Below are 17,237 nucleotides of genomic sequence, written 5' to 3' on the forward strand. Positions count from 1 at the left end.
GTATCATCTCGATAAGGGCCGCGAAGAAATTCTCATTAAGTTATTATCACTGAAGATACGGAAGTGTTCAAGTGTAACAGGAGAAACGGTTCCAGCGAGTATCGTGTATTGGTTGTTTGTAGAGAAAATGGTCCAAACTAAGTGTTCAGCGTTAAGATAAATATAGTTTTTATCTCTATGGCTTACCATTTGCGATAAGATAGTATTTTAAAACGAAGGGCTGCTGATTAACTGCGAAATTGAGACGATAAGAACCGGCTGTACTGGCGATCAACTTGATTTAACCCGTAAATAAGAATCGTAGAATTATGGAACATTTCCCTCATTTTAAAGAGATGAATAATACACATCTAAACGCCTTTTAGTATTTTCAATATTTTCATTTGTTATTTATAAAAATAATCTCAAACATTTTTGTATTGCCTTGTATGAATACTAAAAAATTATTCTCGTTAAAGAAAAGCTAAAAAAGTGGACGAGTATTCATCATACATTTAAAATGAGAAATCTCCAATCATTTAACGACTAAGAAAAAGGCCGTCAAATATTTTAATATTAATATTGCTCTTATTGTCTTATTAACACAAGGTCGTTACTCTGCAGCTCTGTTGGATTTTGGTTAGGATTTGTTTTATCATATCCTTAAAAACTACATTCCCTGAAGACACGAATAGTAGACAAATTAGATTCTTACTCCAGGAGGACTACGAACATTTAAAACAGGGAATGTAAACAATTTTGTAATCAGCCTCAAATAGAAACGGTTGAAGAAGTTTTGTAAAAAAAGAATATTTTACAGCGTGCGCGTGAGTTGTAGCTTCAGCATGTTTTTGAAGGATCATGTCTCAAGGAAATTTTATTTTTAAATGAATTATATTATATATTGACGAAAATTGTATGTCTTAAAATAAACAATTTCTAAAGGGAATAAATATTTTTAAATGAATAAAACTTTCCCTCCGGCCATTTTTCATAAAACACTTATATCCTTGTATTCAACCGTTTCTATTTGGGCCTGACTATAAATGGCTTAAATTATGTTTCAAAAGCCTTCGATCATATCACTTTATTTAGTTATACAAATAAAAATTACTATATATGTTTAAAGTAAAGGAAGTTTTTCTTAGATATTCATCATCGGCATTTCAGTCAAGCAATGTCTACTTGCTTGGATATAAAATATATATAGGACTGGTGTGATCATTAGGTTATGGATAGGACAAGTAGTCTGCAAGTCTGTAATAAATCGGTCTGTAGAATCAACTCTCCTATCTGATTTGTAGCGCAAACACACACAGTTTGAGGTTAGGTTCCAAACAGTTTCAACGAATGCTGCAAATTCCACCTTGTGATCTTTTAAAAAACAAATAAACAAATGGATAAAAAGCGAGATAATTAGTTATATCGCATTTTAAATAAAACTTCTTCAGGTTACATCCAGCAAACAATCTTAATGCCCATAAAATATTCCAGCAACGTTGACATCCATAATGAGCGACCTTACTGAAGGTAAAGTGGCTACACCGAGGGTATTCATGTTTCTCGACAGCTAATTGCGACAGATTCTAGAGACGTTCCCGGCATGCCGCGCGCGGTCCGCGGGATTTGCATTGCTGACGTGACGGAACCTCATCCCTCATGTGACGGACCACCGCCCGCGTCTGCGAGGTCCTGCGAGGGTACAATCATCTCCACCGGCCACTCGTGTAATGGATCTCGCCTCGGCCCTTGTGTGCGACCATTACGGCAAGTGCGATGATTAATGATGTCCCGCTGTGTCGGTGTCGGTTACTCTCAGAATGGACGCTGTGTTGGGTAAATGTGACGGTAACGCTGGGTCGACCCGAAATGGTGTCCTGGAACCTCGCCACCCAACGGAAATACCAATCGCCTTTGCATAACTGACGAGCGATGACCACTTTCGTGTGGAATCCCTGGCCGGATATCTCGACAATGAGCCGTTGACCTTAAAAGCCTCGTTTGGCAGATGAAACAGCACTAACATTAATTTCGGCGACATCGTTTCAATGATAGGTATGTCCTTCACGCGGCATGCGATGAATGTGATATTGTGGCTCTGTAAAGCGTAGTTTCCACTAATAAACGTGCATCATCATCTAAACAGTAGATCGTATACGTCCTACGTTTTCCCACAAAGTATTATTCGGAATAAACACAGCTATAATTTTAAAACTTGGTTGAATGTACTTGGTGGAGTATACTTAATGGAATATAATTGATGGAGCATACTTGGAGAAGTATACTTGTGGAGTATATTTGATGGATTATAGCCTACTTTAAGCTCCAAAAAGTCCAAGATCGAGATCTGGTTAATGGCATCCTTTTTTAACTTTGTATATAAAGCACAAGGCTGTGATTGACTCATTCAATAATAATCACTAATTCTGTACATCTGGGAAAGTAAAATTTAACATACGAATTTATGTAGTCCTATATTATTAAAAAAGAAAAGTTATAGTTTTCATACATTTCAGTCCAATTAGACCCGCTGTTCCCAAATTAGAAAGAAATCTTCACATGCATTAAAGATGTTAATACAGCCAGGGAATTATTTTCCTGATAAGTAAACAGTTGGTCAACCTGTAACCAACAGATGACACGGTATATGTTTCTCAAATAAGCTGTTACATCAGTTGTCAGGTGCAGTTTTCGAGGTAATGTTTGTTGCATCATAGATATTTCTGAAAGGTGTTTATTCATTATAAACAAATGTTTAGTTTGTTATCAACAAACATTGAAACGTACTTTATATAAGTCTTAATTTGTTCGAGAAGGAATCATTTTGATATAGCGATTAAAAACATCATTATTCTCCAACAGAGCGTTGGGTTTGTTGGGATTGTGTTCTTATACCCAACGAAGTTGGAGAATAATGATATTCTTAATGGCTGTATCAGAATTATCCCTTCTGGAACACAGTAAGATGGAGACAGTGCAGAAGAAGACGACAATAACCTAGATCTTCTTCTTAAAATTCTTCGTTTTCCTGCCGAAGCTTCAGAAATGCGTTTTGTTGATGGAGAATTTGTAAAATTTGCAATACCTTCACTTATTATTATAAATAATGACAGTAATTGTTATGATGAAGGATGTGATAAAAATTAAATTTGTACACACACAGACTAGAGTTGTATACAACATTAAAATAAAATGTTCACATTTGTTATCAATTCTCAATTTCATATTATTCCGATACAAACATGACGCGAAAATACACCAGCTGTATACCAATGATGTTTTACAGCCTATACTGTATTTTAACATATATTGTATAATTATTCACACTTCCTATTATTTATGATTTTCCCTTACTGTTTTTATAAACAAGACCAACAGAAGAACTTACATACGCAGACATTACATAGGATTTGTTATTTTGGTTAGTAGTAGGCTATTGTAAGTTTATGTTTTATATTGGCTAATATTAATACGCGTCAGGAGTGAAATATGGGTGAAAACGTTTTTAGGAAACATACATTATTAATATTAAAGCAGTCACACTTACAATCAATGTAATAATACAATGGCAACTCAAAAATATTCAAATATGTTCCTATTTCATAGTAATTATAAATACTTTGATTTAAAAGGAGGAAATGGAAGATGTATCAGCATTTGTAATGTGGGGGCGAATTAAGGCTTTGTTAAAGAAGATAAGTGAGATCTTCAATCCAAAACTATTACGAGATGTCACCAGGCGCGGGCGATATGGCAACAGCGACGACGCTCCGTGCTACTATTGGCCGGTTCTCAGCGGTCTTCTTTCCTGCTCCCGAGTGTAGTAGTAAATAGGTCGCGCGCTCCGCAATTACGTCAAATTAATCTGGTCGTTACTTGAATACAAGTCTAACCTTGTTAGTTTGTTAGCTAGTCGGCTATTACTCACGCAAATAAATACTGACTGCTTAGTTTCATTTTTGATGAAATTTTAAAATTAAATGTATTTAAGAAGTCAAAACTAGTTAGAAAGTTAAACAATCTTATAAAACCAGCGAGCGTCGTTAACTGCGGGTTTGCACGATAGTTCCAGGCTGGCCAACCTTTGACTTGAGCAAGATGGCCTCAAAGCTAATTGGATTGCTGGTTTCCAAGAGGATAAAGGCGTCAGGATAGTTTAAACGTGGGATGGACATAGCGTAGGAAGCAATTTGGCCCCTACCTAAGCATTTATATTACTAATGTCTGCTAGCTTATTACGTATTCACCTTATCTTCATATCTGTTTATAAGCTCATAACTACGTGTGATTTAAAGAGGCGGTCGGTATAAAGTGGTCGAAATGAAGGTAATCGATAGGCTTATAATAACTGAAACCTTTTTGTATTTTTTGGTGTTTTTCTACAAAGAGATGGACGTAACAGTGACGTCTTGTCGATTTTCTGACCTGACCCGAGATTACGTTCTCCATCCTTTAAATGAGTAATTTCGCCAACAGATAAACGATAAAGGCAACAACTTACTTGGTAAGGGTCTCCAGGGAGGAGGTGTAGATGGTGCCGCCGACGTCGATGTGGACGGGGGCGGTGTAGCGGGAGGCGGCGGCTACGCAGGGGATGCCCGTGATCTTGTGGTTGTAGTTCAGCTGGGGGTGGGAGGGCGGGGTGGGGGTGGGTGACGACGAGTTGGACATGGTCGGTGACGTCGCAGGAGACGTGCTGCAACAATAACATTATATACGTTATCAGATGAACACATTATCCTTTGGATCTCTTTGCAGAAATGAAGGTTAGATATATTTCATTACGGCTTCGAATAAACTAAATCTGTGAATATATTATCCTATTAAAATACATTAATGCCACTAATAATACAATTTACATGTATTGCAATACCATTTAAAATACATTAATATAGTGGTAGCCACAACTTAAAGGACTTCAAAAATGTAATCGGTTTAATGAGCAAAGCCTGCTTACGTCATTCTAAAAATAAACAAGCATGAATGCTGTGTTGCCTTACGTTTACATTTATCTATCCGAAGGCAACAGGAATTTAAAACACTTTTTAAACTGAGGAACACAATCGGTTAATGCAGTTTGGTCACTCCTTTCCACCCAAAAAGGGGAAAAATTTGAAAATAAATGTTTCACCAAACAGATAATTTCTAATCTGAAACAAACTCATCCAAATCTCCTTGGGAAATTTTCAACGCACTAATTTGAGCAGAGAGATAAGTAATGCTTTAATAGATAAAAGTAACCAAATAAATCACAATTGGTCACTTGTAAAGAAAACAGCCAAACAAAAATGACAAAATTAAAAAAATTGAGTACTTTGCTCGGCAAGTGAGACATCCAAGTTTTAAGTTCCAGTGAAGCAAGTACTTTTTGTTAATTTATCTTACAATAAATTAACTAAGGGTAGGGCCAAATAAATACATAATTGTGATTCTGTTTTGAAAAATAATTTTACTTCATAATACATGTATTCATAATTACAATGCTTCAAAATTTGCCAATATTAATTTAAAATAACATATTTCTATAGATATTATTTTACATAACTAATACAGTGTTACATTAAAAACAGTTAAACGATAGTGAATAGAGAAGAAACACAGGAAAATGTGAGTAATTATTATTTATGAAAGCAGTATTATACGAGGTTGTGACAACAGTAATTTATTGTTCTCTTGGACACAAGGTGGATGGGAGCTTGTATAAATTAGCAGGGAAATTCATTAACCCCACGGTGTGATAAGTGGGCAGATACGCAGAGTGCGATATTTATTAATTCGTTGCGTTGCGTTACGTCGCGACCCGCGGTGTGTCGAGCGAGTTTCTCCCGGAGAAATGATGTTGCCGGCGAATATCCGCTCCAATTAATCCCGTGTCGAACATTTAACCGAGTTAAATGTCAGTTGTCCTTGGCGAATGGCACACAAACAGACCTGCAGAGCACACATCGCCTATCGCCAGTCAGGATCTTATCCGCTCAGCACAACAAGTGATCTGTCAGTGTCAGCGCCCAGAGCGGTCTGGGTGGCAAAATGGCAGCCGAAACTTACGTCATCCGTGAAGGGAACGATTTTTCACGAAATAACGCTCCAACTACTGTTCAGATTATTAATCCACAACTTGTTCTCCCATTGCTTCTCAAACTGAGATTCAAAAATAAAGAGATTTAATATTAGCAATTAATGATTGCGGCTAGGCCCATGTAGAATCACACACACGCACACACGCATGCAGACTCCCCACACACAATCATCGGCCCCATATCCGCCCTGTATTCAACTAGTGCACTTCAAATCTAATAAAGGGACTAATATACCGTAAAGATCATAAAGAGAAAAATGGCACCACACCTATATAATTCACACAGGCTACCCGAATTCAAGAGCAGTTGCCCAACTTCAAGAGCAATCTGACTTGTAAGTATATAGAGGATAGTATATAGTAAGTACATAGTGTGATCTCTTAGAGATATTTGAGTTCAAGAACAAGTGATTATTGTTTTTAATGGCAATCTGACTTAACTAACAATATTGGGCCAATGACAAGCCTTCCTGACTTCGAAGCCAGTGAAACTCCAAGGACAATCTGACTTGTAAGTATGTATTGGAAACCAATGTCTTAGAGACAGTGCCGCATTTCCCTATAGGCCCACTAGGCCCAGGCCTAGGGCGCAAAAATTTTAGGGGGCGCATAAATTTTTAAAGTACACAAAAGAAAAAAGTTGCGGGGCCAAGGTCAACTAGGTCCGGGGTGCGACGTTGACTCATCATTCATTGGTTCATTGCTTTTATTTATTCAAAACACTCCTATATATATACTATTGTAATTATCGTTCATCAAAATTACGTAATTAAGAAATTTACTGGATTTCTACGTCAGTGTAATCAGAGTCCTCTGGGGGGGGGGGGGGCGCTCTTTGGTCTGTAGGCCTAGGGGCGCCGAATTTGTAAATGCGGCCCTGCTTAGAGATAATTGAGTTCAAGAGCAAGTGATTATTGTTCTTAATGGCAATCTGACATAAATAACAATATTGGGCCAATGACTAAAGTCTTCCTGACTTCGAAGCCAGTGAACCTCCAAGGACAATCTGACTTGTAAGTATATAGTGGATAGTATATAGTAAGTATATAGTGTGATCTCTTAGAGATAATTGATTTTAAGAGCGTGTGATTTTTTAATGGTAATCTGACATAACTAACAATATTGGGCCAATGACAAGCCTTCCTGACTTCGAAGTCAGTGAACCAACGTCCAGGGACAATCTGACTTGTAAGTACAAGAATCCATTAGGGTTATCTGGATTCCAGATTCCAGGAGGCGTCTGTGACAGCGTCAGATTCCAGACGCTGCACTAACAGGAAGGTGAACTGGAGCTAAACCAAATACTAACAACTTCAAGGATAATGTAACTAATAAAATGCGACCACTCGATTTTGCTTTTTTGGTTTATCATAGTGACAGCAAGCCGTTATCAGCAGATTTAACGGGTATTAGCAGTTTGGATTGGAGGATCTGTTAGTAGAGAAATGTTACTCAGCGCAGCCTGAGCGTTGCTACTATACATCGCGGCGGCGGGAAGGTTTACTATGTTTGTAGATGTTTGTAGACGTTTGTAGCCTCGCGGGGAGCTACCGGGTTATTAGATGGTACGCACCAGGGTCGCGACGCTACCGACAGCGGTATCGCTTTCCTCGCTAATGGGCGAGCTGCAGGGCACACATAACGAGCTTTTAGCCCAGGAATGTGCCTCCGCTGCTATCACGGTCGTGAGGACTACTAGCAGCACGAGCTACTGCTGCTGATGTACGAGCATATGTCATTTCCCGAGAGCACGATCTCGCGGTCGCACAAAAACGTGGCTTCGCAAAATCCTTTTATCCTCAAGGAGCTGTAAATCTTCCCCGTGCCAAGAGCACGGCCCAGTTCTAAGCGAGATCTTAGTCGGGCGTTGCGAGAAAAAGGAAATGTATCAAACGGGTACGTCATTAGATAAATGTAGTGGAGGGAAAGTAAGAAATGTAATTACCTCATTTTAATCTGCGTGGCGGGAAACATGGCTCGTGAAGTCAGATCCTTTGGCTCCAAAACCTCTGCTTCTCGTACTTCACATTTCCTCCTGAAACAACAAATTACCCAAAATTAAAAAAACCATTCTAAGGAATTGTACATACAACAAAGAAATTATAATATGACCTTTATATGCGTTCAGTTGGGCATTTCACTCATTTTCTGAAAATTTAACATTTCTAACAAAGATTAAAATTATACAAAAATATTGCTTTCCACACTTTATTGGAACTAAACTATGGACTGTTGATTGGAAAGGATGATAAACAATTAGTTTAAACTGTTGAAATCGTGGCGATCCGATGATGAAATTTAATTCCAGTTGAAAATATAAATCACTGTTTGAACAATTACACGCTTTACCAACAATAATCGGAATTATTAGATAAACATCAGCTTGATCAGACGTATTGAACTTTAGTTTTAAATTAAAACAATATAATGTTTGCATTTGTTCGGATAAACGTCTAGTGTATTGCGTTGTCTAAATTTTTATGTTATGTAACATTTTAGATGAATCTTGTAACAAAATGGAATCGAGATTAAAAATTTTCGTTTTCAAGAAAACGGTAAAGTGTTATTATGAATTTGCAGACTATGTATTGTGGTGCCTAGAAGTGAAAACATTTGCAGAGTAGTAAAGTGAGTATTACTAGTACATTTCAATGAGAGTTACATAGTTCATTAGCCACCCCGTGTGATGTCTAAGGGTAGACTACTGAGGAGGAGGGGGTGAAGTGGGTGGTGGAGGATCCCCCGGGGGGTTCCTCCATGTTGTTTTAATCGTTCCATGGCTTTGCAAAATTCCTGGAGCAATGGACGTGATATTGAAAACGTTGTACGCCCGGGGTGCCCAACCCCTCACTGCGCGCCCCAAGCGCTCGGCGATATCTTGTCCAAACAACCCCTCTCCCTTCCCTTCCTACAGTCAAATTGCCTTTCCTTCTTTCTACCAACTTTATTCGTTGACCACCGCTCTTTCTTACTCACTTCGCGTACGCCTCGTCTATATATTTTGGAGTGTACCTAACGGCATAATAACGTTTTTAGCGTGAAAAAAATCGCAGTTGCTTAAACAATTTCAAAGAAAAACGATTTTATAAAAAATGTTTTAACGCTAATTGAGTAAAATAATATTCTAAGGATCTAAAATTCTATTTAATTAAAGTAGGATTTTATAACCCATTTGATTTATCCTATAATTATATGCTACCATTTTGCACTCAGAGTAAAGCAGGTGTTTTGTGGGAAAATTACTCACACGAAAATTACAGTCACGAATTAAATAGTAAAGTAAAACAAAGTAAAGTAAAGATTTCTTATTTTACTATGCGAAATTAGGGCTAAGAAGCCCTCTCAAACACTTAACCTGAGGACCAACGGCAAGGTGACTTCCGAACCACCATCAACGGCCGGGCAGGCGGGCTGCTTGCAAGGACAGGATCGCCTCAGCGGTTACCCATCCAAGCAGCAGCCACGCTCGACGTTGCTTCAACCGGTTATCTTGCGATAACCGTTGTACCCGCTACACTACGCCATTGGCAATAGTAGGAGATTACTAGTGAAAATATTTCAATTGAATCTTAAATTCGGCATTCGTAATAGTGGAGGGAAATATGATGGAACACAGAAATTATGCTTCCTAAAACGAAGAAAGTTGGGACATCTGTAGACACATCTTTTCCACTGAAGGGGTTAAGCGGACATCAAGCATAAGCAGCCCTGATGTTAAAAAACACAATTTACATCACAAATGCGGATGAGTATACGGAGCCCTATTTTCCGGACCTTACGTAGAGAAAGCTGACCTTGATGTAGTAAAACTCATGACAGCAGGGCGGTGATGTGTTCTAATATACGAGTATTGAGCAGTAAATAACTAATGGCGTTAGCTGAGGATGTACAACTGCGGTGCGTTGGGCTATAAACCCCCGCGGACATAATCAGTGTAATAAAACTGGCAATTAATGACTTGTACGACTCCCGGCCGTTCAGTCGGGGATGTGTGAGTTAGTTATAAAGTCTGTTACAGCGGGGCAGTAGACAAACACCAGTTTTGTGCAGAAACAGTGTTCGAAATGTGTTTATGTGTGTTTATTCTAGAGTAAACACATTTTCGTCTTACCACGCTTTAAACTGAAACCAGACCGTCAAGTCGTTAAAGGTGCTGTTTCCATTTGGAAATATGAAAACAAAACGTTAAACAAGATTTTGATCACAGCCCTTCCCGGCATCTCTTCTGAAGACAGGAATTTAAAAAGAGGTTGAATAATTCAATGAGGAACAGAAGACATTTGGAGCAGCATTTAGGAGAGCGTCTCATAATCAGGCCTAATGTAAATGGCTCAAGATAAGGGATGAAATTTTACAGTGTAGGATACATACAAAACAAATCGGGAGAAAAAACGTGTTTTATTGATAGTAAATTTAATTTTCCTACGGAAAGTTTTGTTAAAAACAAGTCATATTCCTAAATTGTGTTTAATTAAGCAAATGTAATTTCCGTAAGTGATGAATTTTCAATAGCTATTACTTGGGCCTGATTACAAAATTGCTCAAATTTCCCATTTTAAACGTTTATAACATTCCTGGTTGAGAAACTAAAACAATTTCTTCTTCCTCTACTGTCTCCAGGGAAGTTAACATAAGATAGCTGAAATTTTAAAATAAAACATTCCAAACAAAACTTGGCGTAACAACTGTGGTAAACAATTAATCCATTATAACAGTTAATTAGTTTACTGAGTTTATTAGGCATTTGTAAAGTCCAAATTAGAAAAGGAAATTAAATTAGAGTGCTACGAAATGGTGTAATATTATCTAAAGATTTAAATAAAAATACAGTAGAAAACGTCTTGGATTGAAATACGAGTCCAGGCGTATCTGAAATCGCCAACGATGCGTGGAACGACAGCCATCGTTAATTGCAACTTTGCTACCTAACAAATCACAGAGCGGGACGTCCGGTTCCGTTTACTTTCTTACTCACACGCTAAGCAAACACGGAGTATGGCGTGGGGGAGGGGAGGGGGCTGAAACAACAGGACCTGTAGTTGTTTTACCGAAGCGATCCACCGCGCCCCGCCGCGCCGTCTGGCCAGTCGGATCAACAGAACAGAACAGAACAGACAACTCATCACCGAAATTACACATGATACGTATGCACGGTATCTGACCATAAAGTTAATGATGGGGCCAGTGCAAACACGTACCCAGCACAGTCGGGCTCCGCGGCTATTGTTGCCTGGCAAATATGTCCGGCTGTTTGACGGGAACACGGCCTTGTTAATTTGATGTTTGGTCGGTCCGGCCCGGCTGTGTACCGCACCCGCGTTTAGATTGGCTCTCTAGTTTTGAACGTTTCCGGTCGGACTTTGATAGCGTTCTAGCGGCGTTGCTAAACAAACAGCGTTGATGGATCGACACCATGAGAGTACCGTGCTATAAGAGAAAATATCGATTTGCAGTCGGCACAGGGGAAAATATAATTATCGTACACATATTAATTTTTTTCAGTAATATAAATGTTCCTTGTATCCAATACCAAAAAAGGTATTTTAAAGTCTGCGCTCCTATGTATACGGAAAAAACCTAAACAAAATATATGCCACAAGTTGGTGTCCCGAATTGAATTGATTTCACACCCTTTTGAAGGGCTTCTATGCAAATAAAGGGCTGTCTGGTAAAAACAATAATTATTCTGAGAATAATTTTCCGCAACGGGAAATATACATAATTATATAATATTATATCTAATTTTTGTGTGAAAGCATCACTATTGTGTCTGTATACACACTAACTTTACGCGATAATTGTACTGTACAAGTGCACGAAAATTGACAAACTATTAAAACATTTCACAATGATGTTTTAATACAGAGTAGTGTTAAAATATAAGTGTCATACAAATATTAATTTTTTGGGGTAATATATAATGTTCTTTGTACCCTACACTCAAAGGTTGATCTGAAGTCTGTACTCCTATGTATGTAATTATGTAGGATTAACCACCTGACCAACTTGAAAAAAACCTAAAACAAATATATGCCACAAGCGGATGTCCTGAATTGAATTGATTTCACACCCTTTTGAAAGGCTTGTATACAAATAAAGGGCAGTCTGGTAAAAACAATTATTCTGAGAATCATTTTCCGCATCGGAATAATACGAGTATGTACAAGTTGCACGAAAATTGACAAACTGTTCAAACATTTCACAAAGATGTTTTATAACAGGGTAGTGATATAACTGCCAACGAGATAAAGAACCTAAAATTCGATATTTTCAACCTATTAGCCGGTCTTTTTAAAGCACCATATAGCGTTTTCAACTTGTATTTACACATACTACGATTAGTTTTACATTGTGTCAGGCTAAACAGACTGATCTAAAAAATGATCGTTTATCATTTTTAATCATTTTGATACACTCCTGTTCCCCCCCCCCTCCAAAACTAGAGTGGCTGATAACCAATTTCTTACTTTAGCGATTGGGGGAAATTCCCGTATTGATTTAACGAAAAGGTGTATTGTAATACAACTAAAATTAGCTGTCTACTAGTGGACAACAGCTTTCCAGCTTTCTGAAAATATATTGTGAGAGTAACATTACAACAACATTAACGCTGAAAATACTGAAGAAAAGTGACAATTGAATAAAAGCCGAACCCATAATTTACATTATATTATAACTAGCAGTTACTCGCGGTTTTGCACGCAATTTTGTAGGCTTTACACGTACACGAACACTTCTGTACAATGAAATTTTTACACCGACGTCGATGTTAGGTTTGCCTTGTTGCCACGATCAAGAAATTAACGTCAACACGCGCATAATATTTATGGATATTGTAATCTACTCCGGTCTTAGAATTTTGTATGTGTCATAGTTGATATGCTTTGTTTCCCCGCTCAAGAATATATATATGTACAGGCACAAGTCTAAGGAGCCTACCTCTGTCAAATGACAACTAAGATGGGTTTTATAATAGTCTTTAAATGTATGGTAAAATTGAGATAGTAGTTTTATTTTTGCTATCTGTATTATAGTACTGACCAAGCACTGCATATTTAATATTCGCTAAAATGTACAGTTAAGTTTATTTATACACCTTGATTGTCTTATCTGGATATTTTTTTACTCTGTGCTCAACAGCGGTTGCAGAAAAGGTTGAAATAAGAAGTGTTGTTACTATGTCCATGTAAAATTTCAGTACAATCGGCCCAGTAGTGTTTACGTTACTGAGTAACCCGGACACGAAGACAGACACCATTAGATGTTGATGTGATACATATCACACTGCAGAGCAAATAGTGTCATAAATAACGGATGTTAAGAGTGATACGCGTAAAATCTCAATACGGAATTAAAAGCAAGAATCAATTGAAGTTAAGAGCACTTAAAGAATATCGGTGGACGGGTCATAACCGCGTTTACGAGTCGCGTAAACCTGCAATAAACCGCACCTCAGTTATTTACGTTGCGCAGATCGCGAGTAATTGAAACACGCACAGCAGTGCGCATGCGCTGCGCCCCGAGCTTCTACTGCGCAGTGCGTTGTAGGGTCGGGACCATAACGTCCTAAATTAATAGTGTTTTGTTGGTTACTTCAAAATGAGGTCATATGGTGCAATAGCGGTTGAGTTTTTTTTAACTAGTTTTACATAATATTACTTTCATGGTTGCAATACCGCGTTGCTGTGATAAAAACAATGATCATTTTAAAACATTTTGGTTATAACTCCTCAAGATAATTTTTCTTAGGACATAAAAATACATATTTTTCCTACCATTTCCCAACGGGTTGTATGTGAGCATTTGAAATAGAATTTAGGGGCATCTTATGGTCAGGCCTAAAGCAAAACGGTGGAAGGAAAATTACACGAATTTGATACAATTAGTAACCTTACAAGTATTTGGAATACAGTTGGGGAGTTGTAATTTGTTATCTATAAACATGTTTTAAGTAATATTTTATTAAAAACCTATAGGTATCTAAAACTATTTTTAGTTAATAATTCATTTTTTTAATTAAGTAGCTATAAAGCGTTATATAATTTCAGAAGGCATAGTTCCTACACATACTGTAAGAAATTGAAATTCCTGTCGATCAGGTTACAAACATACCCAATACATCTATCTACTTTAACTTCTTACAATTTGTTGTAGAGGAATGTAAAGAAGTGTTATAAAAAATTGTCTGTCTTCGAGTTGGTCTTAAAGGACTGTAATTATAAAATTAAATACAAATAAAATCTTAGACCAACAAAACGCAAACTGTAGCAGTCTTGCAACTTCTAGAGTGAATGCCGTTAAAGTCTTTTTGAATTATTACAGAAATAACAGATTGTTTTAAAGCAGTATGTATCACATGTTTATAGTATGGCAATGATATGTTATACACACCTAGTTTCATATGTTCAATGCGTTTATATATGTTTTTATCATTGGTCACCTATTACATCTCTGTTAGTATTATTAATACACTGACAAAACGTGTTCAGTAATACTTATTCTTCCCTATTACACTTGGCCCTTACTTATATAGCAGCGCTGTAATTGGGCATCACCATCCAAAAGTTTATATCCCCTAGGTCTAGGGGACATACCTGCTCGCTCCACATTTTAATCTCGATTACTGTACTTGTTGGATTTGCAATATTGGACATTTTTATACATATCGTTGGGCTGCTAAATAATACTTATTTCCATTGTAATTAACATATTATCAAACAAGCAATTTCCAGGCATTAACTTAATTCGTGATGAAACCTCGGGAATTTAATGTTCGGTCATAATGTAATATTTATTATAATCTTGAAGAGTGAGTTTTTAAGCGTACTTCATTTACTAAACAGACAATTTACTTAATGCCAAAGTAATTTGTGGTAGTAAAATTACATGTTGTGGTTAAATACACATGGGAAACTATACAATAGCTAGCATTTTAACATAACATAACATAAATTTATATACAGTTTATCCAATTCTACAAAAAAAACCAATTAAGTCAGAGGATTCCTCTGAAGCAAAATTTAAAAATCGACAGTATATAAAGAAGAATTTGTTTAAAATAACAGAGTTGTTTATTTTTTTATATATTGTACAATTTTTGATTTCAGTGGACGATTAACAAAACGCACGAAAAATGCACACATTCGGACTGTAGTAGTTGAGAACTGTTGAAAAAGGTTTTGGGTCATTCATACGAATAGAATGGAGTTTTCATAACGCTAGCGATTGTGTGCTGAATGGTAGCGCGTCAGTAGTCGTGTGAATAATCGCGGAGGCCACCCGTACACCAGTGAGCTCTACCGTCGCTCAGTAATATACTGCATTATCATTTTATAGCTAGGGGCGACCCTCGCCTCGCGCTCAGCCTCCTATATACTCGCGGCAGTGCAGTGCTGATCCTACAGGGCGTAGTTAGTTCAAACACAGACTAACCGGTTAGTTCATCTGACCGATTGTGAGCTGAATGGTAGCGCGTCAGTAGTCGTGTGAATAATCGCGGAGGCCACCCGTACACCAGTGAGCTCTACCGTCGCGTCGCTCAGTAATATAGGTACTGCATTATCATTTTATAGCTAGGGGCGAGCCTCGCGCTCAGCCTCCTATATACTCGCGGCAGTGCAGTGCTGATCCTACAGGGCGTAGTTAGTTCAAACACAGACTAACCGGTTACTTCATCTGACCGATTGTGTGCTGAATGGTAGCGCGTCAGTAGTCGTGTGAATAATCGCGGAGGCCACCCGTACACCAGTGAGCTCTACCGTCGCGTCGCTCAGTAATATACTGCATTATCATTTTATAGCTAGGGGCGACCCTCGCCTCGCGCTCAGCCTCCTATATACTCGCGGCAGTGCAGTGCTGATCCTACAGGGCGTAGTTAGTTCAAACACAGACTAACCGGTTACTTCATCTGACCGATTGTGTGCTGAATGGTAGCGCGTCAGTAGTCGTGTGAATAATCGCGGAGGCCACCCGTACACCAGTGAGCTCTACCGTCGCTCAGTAATATAGGTACTGCATTATCATTTTATAGCTAGGGGCGACCCTCGCCTCGCGCTCAGCCTCCTATATACTCGCGGCAGTGCAGTGCTGATCCTACAGGGCGTAGTTAATTCAAACACAGACTAACCGGTTAGTTCCTCTGACCGATTGTGAGCTGAATGGTAGTGCGCCAGTAGTCGTGTGAATAAACGCGGAGGCCACCCGTACACCAGTGAGCTCTACCGTCGCTCAGTAATATACTGCATTATCATTTTATAGCTAGGGGCGACCCTCGCCTCGCGCTCAGCCTCCTATATACTCGCGGCAGTGCAGTGCTGATCCTACAGGGCGTAGTTAGTTCAAACACAGACTAACCGGTTAGTTCCTCTGACCGATTGTGAGCTGAATGGTAGTGCGCCAGTAGTCGTGTGAATAAACGCGGAGGCCACCCGTACACCAGTGAGCTCTACCGTCGCTCAGTAATATAGGTACTGCATTATCATTTTATAGCTAGGGGCGACCCTCGCCTCGCGCTCAGCCTCCTATATACTCGCGGCAGTGCAGTGCTGATCCTACAGGGCGTAGTTAGTTCAAACACAGACTAACCGGTTAGTTCATCTGACCGATTGTGTGCTGAATAGTAGTGCGCCAATAGACGTGTGAATAATCGCGGAGGCCACCCGTACACCAGTGAGCTCTACCGTCGCTCAGTAATATACTGCATTATCACTTTATAGCTAGGGGCGACCCTCGCGCTCAGCCTCCTATATACTCGCGGCAGTGCTGTGCTGATCCTAACTGTCACTAATATTATATTCTAAAAATTCTCTTATGGAGTAAAATGCACGACTTGACAGCCAACTAGAAACCTGCCTCTTAAATGGATTAAAATCTAATAATCTCAGGGGATATTATAATAAGGATTCAGGGAGTTTGTTAAAAAATTTTATTTGTAAATATTTATGACTCTTCACATATTTTTCTAGTCTAGGAATAGGCAGGACTAAGTTGTTTACATTTCTTGTTTGATAACTATGCATACCATTAAAACAGAGGAAGTCATTAATATTCTCTTTTACATAAATTAAATTTTGAAAAATGAAAATACAAGGTACAGTCATTATATTATGAGTAGAAAAATAAGCCTTACAACTACCCCCTAAACCCTAAACTAAAAAGGATTCTTATTGCCTTTTTTTGC

The 17,237-nt window shown here is 38.3% G+C and overlaps 1 protein-coding gene across 1 annotated transcript in view; it reads right to left on the bottom strand.

Moving 5' to 3' along the window:
• Positions 1–17,237, bottom strand: part of LOC124357395 (BTB/POZ domain-containing protein kctd15) — an 81,437-nt gene that overhangs the window by 34,189 nt on the left and 30,011 nt on the right. Inside the window, exons 2-3 of the mRNA XM_046809156.1 lie at positions 8,004–8,093; positions 4,481–4,675 (exon numbers count right to left, since the gene is read on the bottom strand). Of these exons, the coding sequence (XP_046665112.1) occupies positions 4,481–4,675; positions 8,004–8,032 (224 nt within the window). The 5' untranslated portion in view covers positions 8,033–8,093. The remainder of the gene's footprint in view (positions 1–4,480; positions 4,676–8,003; positions 8,094–17,237) is intronic.

Source organism: Homalodisca vitripennis, chromosome 1 (assembly GCF_021130785.1).
Source record: "Homalodisca vitripennis isolate AUS2020 chromosome 1, UT_GWSS_2.1, whole genome shotgun sequence".
Taxonomy (NCBI): domain Eukaryota; kingdom Metazoa; phylum Arthropoda; class Insecta; order Hemiptera; family Cicadellidae; genus Homalodisca; species Homalodisca vitripennis.